The sequence below is a fragment of the Podarcis filfolensis genome (genome assembly GCF_964270895.1).
Source record: "Podarcis filfolensis genome assembly, chromosome: 6".
NCBI classification, from domain to species: Eukaryota; Metazoa; Chordata; class Lepidosauria; order Squamata; family Lacertidae; genus Podarcis; species Podarcis filfolensis.
In genome coordinates this window covers 67,937,729-67,949,779 of record NC_139609.1, presented here as the reverse complement: position 1 = coordinate 67,949,779, position 12,051 = coordinate 67,937,729, and the positions used below count along the sequence as shown (strand labels likewise).

At 43.2% G+C, this 12,051-nt stretch overlaps 1 protein-coding gene across 3 annotated transcripts in view; it reads left to right on the top strand.

Moving 5' to 3' along the window:
* Positions 1-11,083, top strand: part of DENND2D (DENN domain containing 2D) — a gene marked incomplete at its 5' end in the record, with an annotated part of 32,958 nt that extends 21,875 nt beyond the window's left edge. For 2 of the 3 annotated variants that reach the window (XM_083617455.1, XM_083617454.1), the window contains 6 exons: positions 5,279-5,427; positions 5,974-6,151; positions 7,204-7,245; positions 8,329-8,413; positions 9,771-10,010; positions 10,578-11,083. In XM_083617455.1, the coding sequence (XP_083473581.1) occupies positions 5,279-5,427; positions 5,974-6,151; positions 7,204-7,245; positions 8,329-8,413; positions 9,771-10,010; positions 10,578-10,639 (756 nt within the window). In that variant the 3' untranslated portion in view covers positions 10,640-11,083. Of the gene's footprint in view, positions 1-5,278; positions 5,428-5,973; positions 6,152-7,203; positions 7,246-8,328; positions 8,464-8,698; positions 10,011-10,577 lie in introns of all 3 variants that reach the window. The other variant, XR_014549027.1, reaches the window with a different exon arrangement.
* Between the last annotated feature and the right edge of the window lie 968 nt (positions 11,084-12,051).

Sequence of the window (12,051 nt, the reverse complement as noted above, 5' to 3'; positions counted from 1 at the left end):
ATATGTGTCTGCCTGGATTTTATCATCTTGAAACCCATGGACCACATGGGTTGTTAGTCATGGACACAAACCACAATTTTTCACTTCAGAAAGTGGTATGACTAACAAAACTGATGACTTCTCCACTGCAAGCACACTGCAGTTGAGATAGGAGGCAGGGGAAGAAAACTCAATTGGCATGGGAAGATTAGACATATGAATTGTCCAGTGTATGCCTTGAGAGGCTTAAGTCCCCACAGTCAGGAACTTTGGAAAGTATCCTATACCAGGTCAGGCTATTTGCCTGTTGTTTGTTTTGACTGAAAGTGGTTCTCTGGGACTGGGGTGGGGAACTTGTGCTCCTCCTGGTGTTGTTGGGCTCCAACTCCCATCAGCTGCCTCCATTATGGGCAATAATTTTGGGATGCTGGGAAGGGCCACAGGTTTCCCACTGCTGCTCTAGGATCTCAGAAATAGGCCTTTCATGTCACATACTACCTGACCTTCATTCCACCTGGACAGGTGATGGATTGAATCTGTATGCAAAGAGTGTGCTCCACTACTGTCATTCAGGAGGACAAGAAAAGACTCCTAGGCTATTAACAGTTGCATAGGAGAGGAAATTTATGTAGGTGTAGTTTTTATTACAGTCATACCTGCCAAAAACACCCTGTCCTTTATAACTACAGTGGTACCTCAGGTTACATACGCCTCAGGTTACATACGCTTCAGGTTACAGACTCCACTAACCCAGAAATAGTGCTTCAGGTTAAGAACTTTGCTTCAGGATGAGAACAGAAATTGTGCTCCGGCAGCGCGGCGGCAGCAAGAGGCCCCATTAGCTAAAGTGGTGCTTCAAGTTAAGAACAGTTTCAGGTTAAGTATGGACCTTCAGAACGAATTAAGTACTTAATCTGAGGTACCACTGTATTAGAAATCAAAAATCTGTGACTGCTTCTGCATCTACCTGCCTCATTAGTATTGCTTGTCTGATCATAACAGCATGAGTGGTTTGGATTGATATTGGCATGCTGAATCACAGTGCAAGAAATTCCCTACAATGGGATGGGAATGTGGTTTTCTACTTTGTAAAAAGTTGCCAGATACAGTGGAGGACAGGACTTGTGTACATTTTAATATTTGCACAGATTTGGGCAGATGTAGATTCCCTCCTGCCGTACTAGGACATGACAACAGCACCTACCCAAATTTCCTCTTTGATGCAACCATGAAAGGTGTAAGAGACCTGCCCTCTAATGTGTCTGGCATCTCTTCTAGCCCATAGCAAGTTTCCTCCCTAGGGAGAGGTCCTCTTAGTTAGAAATATTCGTTAGGTCCTTGGCCACAAAGCGCTCCGTGCTAGTGAGTTTTGACTTCCTGTTATGATGTCAAAAGTTTGTTTCTTTCAGCTGCCAGAGAATGAAATTCTGGTATGATTTCCTGGCTTGCTCAATGTTTAAGGCAGCTGGAAGAGTTAGATAGTGAGTGCAGCCTGCATTTTCCTCAAAAGCACCAGCGTCTGTTCATTATCCTTAAATGGGCATAGCAGTATGTTTCCACCAGACACTTTTTGACTTGACTTTTATAGAGAAGGAGAAACTGCGCACAGAAAACGGATTATTTCAGCAGTCACACCCTTGTGGAAGTGCCCTTGCTGGCTTTTGTGCACATGTATAAACCTCCTCTGCAGGAGTTTGCTCGGGAAACCAGTTCCTTTTGTTTGCATTGCAGACTTTGCTCAGGGAAGAGCCAGTTTCTCATCTTTGTGGTGGAAGCTGACCCTAGGGCAAGACAAGAGTGGCTGGAATTACGTTATTGTCACTAAACTACATTTTCTCACCCCATTACGGGAATAGTTGTGAAATGTTTTAAAGAATGATTCTGCTTTTTAAAAACGAGAAAGGGGGAACAAATGGAATAAACGTCATTGTGCTTTGAAAATAAATTTAAAAACCAGATCATTTAAAGCATGAAAAGTGGGAAAAGGCCCGCCTCCTCCAACCTCCTGGTTTTATAATGCCTAAATAGATGCCTGTGGGAAAGCAGGGGCTGAACACAGCAACACTCTCCATACCTGGAGCTCATAGCAACTGGTATTCAGAGGTCTACTGATTCTGACAGGACAGGCAGAGCATCTGCCTGCTGCACACTGCAATGTCAGGAGGAAACAGAATGGCGATGGAAGGGCAGGCAAACCTACAGCAAGTCCTGTATGGTGTATATAGTGTGTACTTTTGGACCTACCACACAGATTTGTCTTCTCTGTGCAAATTGTCAAAAAGCTTTTTCTGAGTCCATGTGCCTTTTTTCTGGCCACTTTGGCTGGGATTACTATGGTCTATTTTGTATTTTATTTTAACAAAATAATCATTTATTTGTTAGCCCAAAAAAGGAGCAAAAGAAATAAAAAGAATATAACATTATAACCCATAAAGCATCACAGCCTGAAAAGACAAAAGTACAAAGATAAAGCACGGCCTCAGAGGGGTAATAAAGTATTAACTCCTGCAAAACTTCCCTTTGCCCATAATAAAGATATGGAAAAATAAAGTATTCTCCACCTGTGAATTCCATCATTATTGAGAATAAAGCTTCTATAACATCTTAGATGCACCATATGTTTGCACAAGCTGATGGCAGCGAGTGACCATGGACCTCAGTATTCGTTTCAGAAATAAAACCATGCCACGTAACAAAAAAAAACCTCATTCCAGCTCTGCCCTTTAGATGCTTGTAGTTTATGAGATATCTTTTCAAGAAGGGCAATTTGCCAAACCTTAAAGTACCAGCAATCCAAATTATTAAGACTGATGGACTTCCAGGATTTGGTAATAGAGCCCCGAGCTACTGTTAAGAGATGAGAAATAAATTACTTGCTTTTCAGACCCTGTTCTGTTTCCATATACAGGTTCAAAAGTGTCAGGTGGAATGATGGCTTAATAGTTAGTTTAGTTATCAAAGAGAAGAGAACACCTCATCCCACATTTCTGCCACTTTTGAGCAGGCCATTGTCTCTCTTGTATGTTCTTGGTGGGCAGCTGGAATTAAGATCTGGGTTTTAACTACCCAGTCCTGCTAGGAGAAGGGACGCGGGTGGCACTGTGGGTTAAACCACAGAGCCTAGGACTTGCTGATCAGAAGGTTGGCGGTTTGAATCCCCGCGACAGGGTGAGCTCCCATCGCTCTGTCCCTGCTCCTGCCAACCTAGCAGTTTGAAAGCACATCAAAGTGCAAGTAGATAAATAGGTACCGCTCCAGCGGGAAGGTAAACGCAGTTTCCATGCGCTGCTCTGGTTCGCCAGAAGCAGCTTAGTCATGCTGGCCACATGACCCGGAAGCTGTACGCCAGCTCCCTTGGCCAATAAAGTGAGATGAGCGCCTCAACCCCAGAGTTGGTCACGACTGGACTTAATGGTCAGGGGTCCCTTTACCTTTACCTTTTATCTGCTAGCAGAAGCCAGCACAAGGACTGTCAGTAGCACAGCAGAACTTTGCCCGCCCTTGCCTCCCCCTGCACTCCCACCCTCCCATCTCCCCCAGGTCTGCTCTAGAGGGTCAGGGGAACCCCCAGAACAGTGCAGGAGAGGAGAGAGGGGAATGTTGCAGAAATGCCTGCGCCCATGAAATGATCTTGTTAGGACTACACTGCATTCCACCCTAAGCTTGCAAAATAAACAAGAATAGTTAGTTCTGCCTGGAATCAAGCATTTGCTTCTCTGCCTTGGCTGTAGTGAGTCACTTGCAGTATGGAAAGTCCAAAGGTTACTGAAGCTGTTGCACCACTGTTGCCTTTTAAAATAAAGGTTTATGGGCAAATGACAGGCTTAAGAGGAGGAAATAGATGTGCATTCCACTGGTTTTAATGGGACATACTCAAAAGTAAGTGTGTGCATGTGATTGCAGCCAAAGTTGGCACAGTCCTCCTTCCTTCCTGGCTGTCTCTCTGCTCTCCAGTCAGTGATGATGGCAAATGGGCTGCCTCTAGACATTGACTGATGTTGCTGAATGGCAAGTAGCCTGTGGAAGGATATGTCAGTTTGGGTTCTCAGGTTCTCCTTTTTCCGATCTGAAATTCAGTTCTCCACATTTCTGCAGCAAATTGCAGTTATTATTATTATTATTATTTAAATCCTTGTGAAAATTAGTCAGCTTTTTTTGTTTAATTTCTCTCAGTAAACACACACACACACACACACACACGCTTTTGAATAATGTGCACATTTTCCCAAATATAATGGACTATTGTATGGTATTTTCGCAAAGATTTTAAATGCACATTTTCCCAACAATATGTGCATTCTTGGGATCACTGCACCTCCAAATTCAGGTAAGTTCGAATTTTGAACGACAGCTGTGCTTCTGTTTGTATTTTGCTTCAGAAAGCGCAGATTTGGCAAATTCAGTTTGAAACGCAAACTGGATCAAATTTATCCACCATCCCTCATGGCAAGCAAAGGGAGTGGAGGAGGTGTTTGCCCAGCCTACCCCATTCACACCAGTTCCATTCCACTCGGGAGATGCTCTTTTAAGCCTATGCTCTGCCTCACGAAACTGCAAGTGGTTGAGGCCCACCCTCTGTGCACAGCTTGCTCTTGTTTTACCTATTAAATGTATCCTGGCAGGTGTCAGGTGTGTGCATATGGCCTGGCTTGTTGGCTGTCTCAGCTTGTGGATTTGCAGACACCGGAGTCTTGCGGTGCCACTGGTGTAGCAGGAATGTTTGCACACTGCCCTCTGCAGGCGAAAATTAGCATTATACTATGGAAGTAAATAAAATATATGAAACTGTTGTCTAAAACAAGCTACAAGCAGCAGCAAGCCTGGAGCTCAAGTGCCGTTCCTTCTCTCTCTTCCCTGGTGTAGCTACAAGGAGATAAGAAACATTTAAGCTAATTGGATTCTCTCACTGTGTCCAAACTCATGGGGACTCTGGTTTGTTTAAACTAACTGAGAACGAATCTGGATAATAATTCACCGTTTGATGATCTTGGTCTATTTGAACAAGCCTTAGTTCTCCCGAGTTCATATGTAACGTAGAACTCAAGCCCAAGACTTGCTGCTCCTTGTGCACATAATGTAAAATCATAGTTTAGTGTTACATTCAAAAAGGGCATTTAGGTTGAATTCTAGGGCAGTAATTTTAGTTGATCATAATGATTCCTCTTCATTGAGTAGCTGGAGATAGTGTGTGGGGGAAACGGGGAGTGTTTTTTGCTAAGCCTATGATACAAAATGCACCCATTCCTGTCTCCATAGATGAACATAGTCATCCTGCCATGTCTTGCTTTCTTCCTCACAGCATATTGAGCTGACACGGCCTCTGGACTCTCACTTGGAACACGTGGAATTTCAGGCCCTCTTTCAGTGCCTCAGTCCCGAGAAGATCCTCCAGATATTTGCCTCTGCAGTGCTGGAACGACGGATAGTATTCCTGGCCGAGGAACTCAGGTGAATACCTTGGCTTCAGTCTAGGCCGAAAACTAACTGCGCTTCAGCCCCACTGAAATCAGTGGGATGACTTTGTTGCTTGTACTGTCAGGAAGTGTAGTGATTATTCAGAATTTATTTCCCTGTTGGCGTAGATTGGAGTGGAGGATAACTGAATGTGGCCCATCTAGCCACTTTGTTTGGCCCTCTCTACTGGCGTGAAATGAAAGTAATGAAATAAGGGTATTTGTGCGCCATGTTCAATAGATTCCTGCCTGGTGTGCACCTAACCTTTCTGAGTGTTTCTCAGTACAGTGGTACCTTGGGTTACATACGCTTCAGGTTACGGACTCCGCTAACCCAGAAATAGTACCTTGGGTTAAGAACTTTGCTTCAGGATGAGAACAGAAATCGCGCAGCGGTGCAGCAGCAGGAGGCCCCATTAGCTAAAGTGGTGCTTCAGGTTAAGAACAGTTTCAGGTTAAGAACGGACCTCCAGAACGAATTAAGTACGTAACCAGAGGTACCACTGTAATAATCTCATCAGCATTATGACTCCCTTTTCAGCTCCCTTTCCAAGTGCATCCATGCAGCTGCAGCTCTTCTTTACCCCTTCACCTGGGCCCATACGTACATCCCGGTGGTTCCAGAGCAGCTTCTCAGCACCGTCTGCTGCCCCACACCCTTCATGGTTGGGATCCAGAAGCGCTACCTAGATGAGGTTCAGGAGCAACCCATGGAAGAGGTACTGTCCTTCATGTCTCTGAGTAAGGGGAAAGTGGCACTGAATGGCAGGAGAGCAAAACATGACTCTGTATTTGGGGCTATCACAGCACCCAAGATGGGCATTCGTGGTGTCCACCTATGTCCTCCTGCTGGCAAGGCTGCTATTCTTCATCACTTTCACCTTCATATCCAGTTCCATGTCATCTTAAAGGCTTGGCATGGTCATTTGGCTCTCATAAAATCAATGTTGGTTGTTCCATCCAACTACAGTATGCCTAGATTTTTTTCCCGTGCAAATATTTCACTTTGGCTCCTGGTTTAATTTAATGATGGAGTCAGTTTACACCTTTTGGCCTGACTCAAACCCCTCAAAGGAACTTTCATCAAAACCTTGAAATAAACCAAAGAAACCCAAAACAAGAAAATCCTCAAGGACTCCTCTCCATATGAACTAGTCCATATCCTCTGGTCTTCATCAGATGCTTTTTCCCATGTGCCTTGCCAGTAGTAAGTACAGAGTGTGGCCACACAAGAATGGGCTTTTTCAGTGGTGCCCCCCAGTGCAGTCTGTGGGATACTCGGGGAGATGTGCCTGACACCGTCTTTGTCAGTCTTTAGGTGTCAGGCTGAGACTTTTGTGTGCTCAAGCTTTTGATAATTAATTTGCCTTTTACAGTGCTGTTCATATTTTAGCAGGTTGGGTAGGCCTTATAATATTCTACTGAATGTCTGTTTCATATATTTTCTATTGTTCATTGTTCCACACTTTTCTTGTTTTGAATTGCTTTTATTTGTTGTATTTATATCTTGTCAAGTTGCTTTGGGACTTTTTATTTTGTATAAAGTGACTAATCAATGCAGATAATAAAAATTAAAACTCCCATGATTACTGGGCATCAGAACCCTCAATGTCAGTGAGTGTTTTGGCACAACATGGTTGAAGCCACTGCCTTCTGAATCCCCTGCATTCTTCCATCCTTCCAATTTTGAACATTCTCTGGATAGTTTGCTCATTCTTAAAGTAGCTCTGGATAAATAAAGCTGGATCTTATTTTATTTTTACCTTTTTAGGTGCTCCTTGTTGATCTGTGCAAAGGAAATTTCTTAAAATTGGTAAGTTCAATCCAAATCCAACATTATCCTTGGGTCTCCTCTGTCTTTTATGTCAATAAGAGTCTAATGTTTTATCCATGGTTTCTTCTCCCTCCAAATAAACTTAGACAGATCTTTTTGCCAATCATTCAGACATCGTGTATCGTTAAGTATTGGAATTGTTTGGAATAGAAATAGCATTTTAACCAAACTCCGACCTGCCTAGCCTCCAAAACATTACTAGACCATGTGCTTTCAGACAACACCCTGGGATCATTTAGACAGTCTTCACTCTGCCAGGCTAGGCCAGTATAATCTGATGGCAAATCCAGCTCTCAGGTTGTCATGCTACCTGTTTCTTGGTTTCTTTGTGAGATAATCTTTCTGTTCTCCTTAGTACCCTCTCTGATACCATGAGATGGCTCCTGTTGATAGCTAATGAGAGACTGCATATCCATGCTGTCAGATGCTGTTGTGGTTGCTCGAGAGTAACCAGGCAGGACTCCGACCTGTCTTTTACAGGCTTTATTTTGGTGCAAAATATTTACAGTGAAGAGTGTCATAAGTTCATGTCTGGCTCAATCGCTAGCAGAATCAGGGAGTGGTCTGTTCTTGTACCTCCCCCAACATAAACGATTCATCACCCCCAGCCTTTTCCGCCCCTCCCTGCGCCTCAAGCTACTGTGCATGATGGGCGTTGGCAGGGGCGTGCTTCCCTCCTGTCCGGCTTGCTCAGGTGCGGTGTTAAGGCTCTTTCTAGCATCCTCTGGTCCTTGCACCTCTTCTCCACTGGAGGTGGGGCTTTCCTCCTCGCCAGAACAGGAACTGCTTCGCAAGATTTTCGGAGGCTTTCTGTAACACAATTCCCCCTCTATCTCTCACCTCTGTGCCGATGGCAGTTCCCTGACACATATAAATTACATCTGTCTGTACATTGTGCAGAATGTGTCTTGGGGGAGCTAGTGGCAAGACGTGTTTATAGCCCTGCAGACCTGAAAGTACCATCAGAAAGGGGTTATTTTTTAGTGACAGCCCCTTGTCCTCACATCTGCTGCTTTTCAGTGGCCGGCTGTTGTCTAAACTTCCCTGTTAATAATTCTGCAGGTTGGTGACGAAGAAGAGATTTTGCCTGCCAAGCTGCAAAGCGAGATGCTGTCCTCTCTGCCCACGATGAACAACAATGTACAAAGTAAGCCTGCCTGTCTTCGTCTCCCTTTATATACATAAAACAGAGCTACAGTGGTATCTCAGGTTAAGAACTTAATTCGTTCTGGAGGTCCGTTCTTAACCTGAAACTGTTCTTAACCTGAGGTACCACTTTAGCTAATGGGGCCTCCTGCTGCTGCTGTGCTGCCGCTGCACAATTTCTATTCTCATCCTGAAGCAAAGTTCTTAACCCAAGGCACTATTTCTGGGTTAGTGGAGTCTGTAACCTGAAGTGTATGTAACCTGAAGCATATGTAACCTGAGGTAGCACTGTATTTGGGAAATGTTATGAGGGAAGGGCTCCAAAATGGCTGTCCTTGGCCGGATGAGCTCAGATAGGAGATCCTTCTTTCCAAAGATGGAGGAGATGATTTTGCATCTCTAGCTCTTTCTGCCATTATAGATTATATGCAAGCTAGTGATGCAGGTAGATCTTCCCTTTGGAGCCCTATGTTTCCATGGCAACAGCTCCTTAGCAGTTTAATGGTAGGGGATTGGGTTTTATGACTTAAGGACGCCACAGTTAATTGATGAGTTAATACGCCATCCTGCCTCCACTGTGTGTAAGTGGTAGACATTTCCTCATTAAGAAAATGAGTATGCAGAGCTTTAAAGCTCTTTGATTAAAGGGGCTGTGAGAGTGAAGAGTACCTATGTTCATGTGAATTCTCCATAATCCCTATTAGAGATTAATGTCTGAGAACTCTGAAGAACTCAGCAAGGATAAGTAATGTCTGTTCCGTGGGGTCTGTGTATTTGTATATGTCACCAAGCTTCTTCTATTAATCTGCAAGGCCCTTAACATCTTGAGTCCAGGATATCTTAATGACCGCCTGATACCTTATATCCCTGCCCGATCGCTGAGATCTTCTGGGGAGTCTGTGTTGTTTGTTCCCCATGGCTCAGAAATATAGCTTGTAACCACCAGGAATGGGGCACTCTGTGTTGTGGGTCCAAACCTGTGGAACTCCCACCTAGCTGAGATTAGGCAGGTGCTCTTCCTTATTGTAGCAGGCATTTTAAGGCAGCCTTCAGCTTTATGGTGTCTCTTTACTGTTTTATTCTCTCCATGGTTTATTTTTATGTACACCTCTTAGAAATGCTAAGGATTAAGGGGTATATAAACGCAATCAATAATAAATGGGCATATATTGAACCATTTGTGTGCATCCGTGTTAAGTATTGGCTGACTCTCTCCATGCAAGAAAACACACAAGAGAGACAGAGAGGCAGGCAGACAAAAAGGCCGTCTGGTCCTGTATCCTGAGGCTTGGGAAAGGAGCAACATTTGTGCTAGACCTGAACTGTACATTATCTCATTTTCTCTCCCTGCTCCCAAGCATCTGAGGAACTCAACACACGTGTTTCAGACGCCTTCGTGCAGTTTTTCGTCAAAACAATTGGCCACTATCCGGCACACATCAAATGGGGCAAGAATGGTCAGGGCAGCTTCCAGGAGAGGTCGTTCTGCAAGGCCCTCACCTCCAAGACCAGTCGCAAGTTTCTGAAAAAGTTTGTGAAGACGCAGATGTTCTCCTTATTTATTCAAGAAGCAGAAAGGAACAAGAAGAGTGTTGAAGGTAAAACTGGCATAAGTGAAAGCATTCTTCCTTTAAACAGTCCTTATAAATATAGTTTGCGTATGAGGACTCGCATTTCAGGCTGAATAAATTGGGAGTTTCTTTCTCATAACCACAATCCATACATAATTACTTATCACAGTTGAGAGCTAGGTGCAGCAGGGGGGACGGGGGGCATTTCCCACTGAGAAATCATCCAAGTTTGTATGCTGCAAAAATGAGTATTATGCCCACCAGTGTTCTTCTGACAGCTGGATCCCCTGCAACAAATAAACAATTGCTGCACACCTGTTGTGGAACTCATCTACCTAGATTTCGCTGAACATTTAGGTTTCTGGGTCCTAGTACCCCAATCCCCTTGTTCTTGGGGTTTACTGCCCCACTGATTCACTGCTCCTCACCTCCAGACAGAACTGCCTGTCAGTGAAGACAGCATTTAGATGGATCAATGGCCTGACTTCCTATGTCCCTAACATTTTACTGCAATGTGGAAGCAATGTGTGGCAAGGTTCTTTAGGTGGGGAAATCCATATGTAGTGATTGATGCATTTTGTTTCTTATTCACAGGATATTTTCAGAAGAGATTAAATGAATATGAAGAACAAAAGAAGCAAAGGAGACTCTCTTGAATTTGGGCTCTCAGGATTGCTCACCAGCAGATGGACAGGCCTATGCCTAAAGTAATTGCCTGTTTGGACCAAGATAACTTCCTAGGAGGAAGAACATCATTGGATACGCTGGTTCTCATGAGAGGCCAGCTTGGCTTCAAGCTCTACTTTTTAATCTTCCCTTCCTTTTCAAGACTGGCACTACAGAGCTTTTCTATTACATAGTTTAAGTTTGGCTGCATTTAACAGCCCAGCTTGGAAGTAGGACTGCAGTTCTTTAAGAAAATGGCAGCATAAAACTGAAATGAACCAAGTGATCATCTTGGTGAAAACAGGACTCTAGAAATTCAGTCAAATGAAGGAGATGTGGGGTGGTTAATAATGACAAAGATTGTATAGCAAGTGATGAGAAAAATTATATTAATTGGAAACATTTCTGTTCTCATTAAATGGTTTCCAAATCAATGGTTTCATGCAGTGTTTGCTTCTAATGGCATCCTTTTGTTGGAATCAAATTTCTGTTTTTATTTCATTGCTCTTATTTCCATTTTTGTAAAGTTGTGTTTCTGCACTCAGCCAGGTAGCAGTGGCTCCACTTGTTCCATATATTTTTTTTTCTTAAGGGGAAAAAAGTATTGAATTTCCCTTCTTACCTAGGCTTTTGGCCCTTAGTTTAAAGGATTTCTAAGTATTTGGTGGGGCAGAATCTGCAGGACTTGTCTTTTATTTGTATAGATGGATTTGTTTTGTTTAGACTTTCATGACTGTGGTAATTGTCATTGGTTTTAGTGTTTGCATTGTGTTTGTAAATTGCTTTGTCATTTTTATGAGTAAAGCACCTAAATAATAATAATACTCAAGGGGTGTGGTGGCAAGTAGTAGCATGCAAAGGAATGAAAAGAAGGTTCTCAAACTGATTTGAAAGGAATTAAAAAATAGAAAATGTAGAAGTGAGACAGGGATTTAAAAAGCAACCTTCATGCTATCTCATACTGACACTATGAAGGGGAATAAGCAGCCTAATCCTGTTGAACCACACAATAGAGAGGTGCTAGTTCAAAGCATCCTTTTTTTTTAAAGGGACCCTTTTACCTGGCACATAAAATGTGAATTATAAATTGGGGTTGGCATGTGATTGAGCTGGAGATTGTTCCAATGGGAACAATAAAACCGCTGAATGCTATTTGAAGGACTTTGAGTTGAATGCTATTTGAAGGACTATGGCAGCTTAACCATACAATGAGGTCAACGGATAGCAAAGGCTGCTGTGATGTGACACCATAAGTGAACAAATACTGAAACGTTTTAAATCAAAAAAGTTACATTTTCCCAGCTGGCCTGGTATTTTAAGGTTTCAATGAATTCCAGTTAACTCTTGTTTTAGAACATCTGCAGATTCCTACATTGTTTATTCTAAGACTTGCCTTTGTATT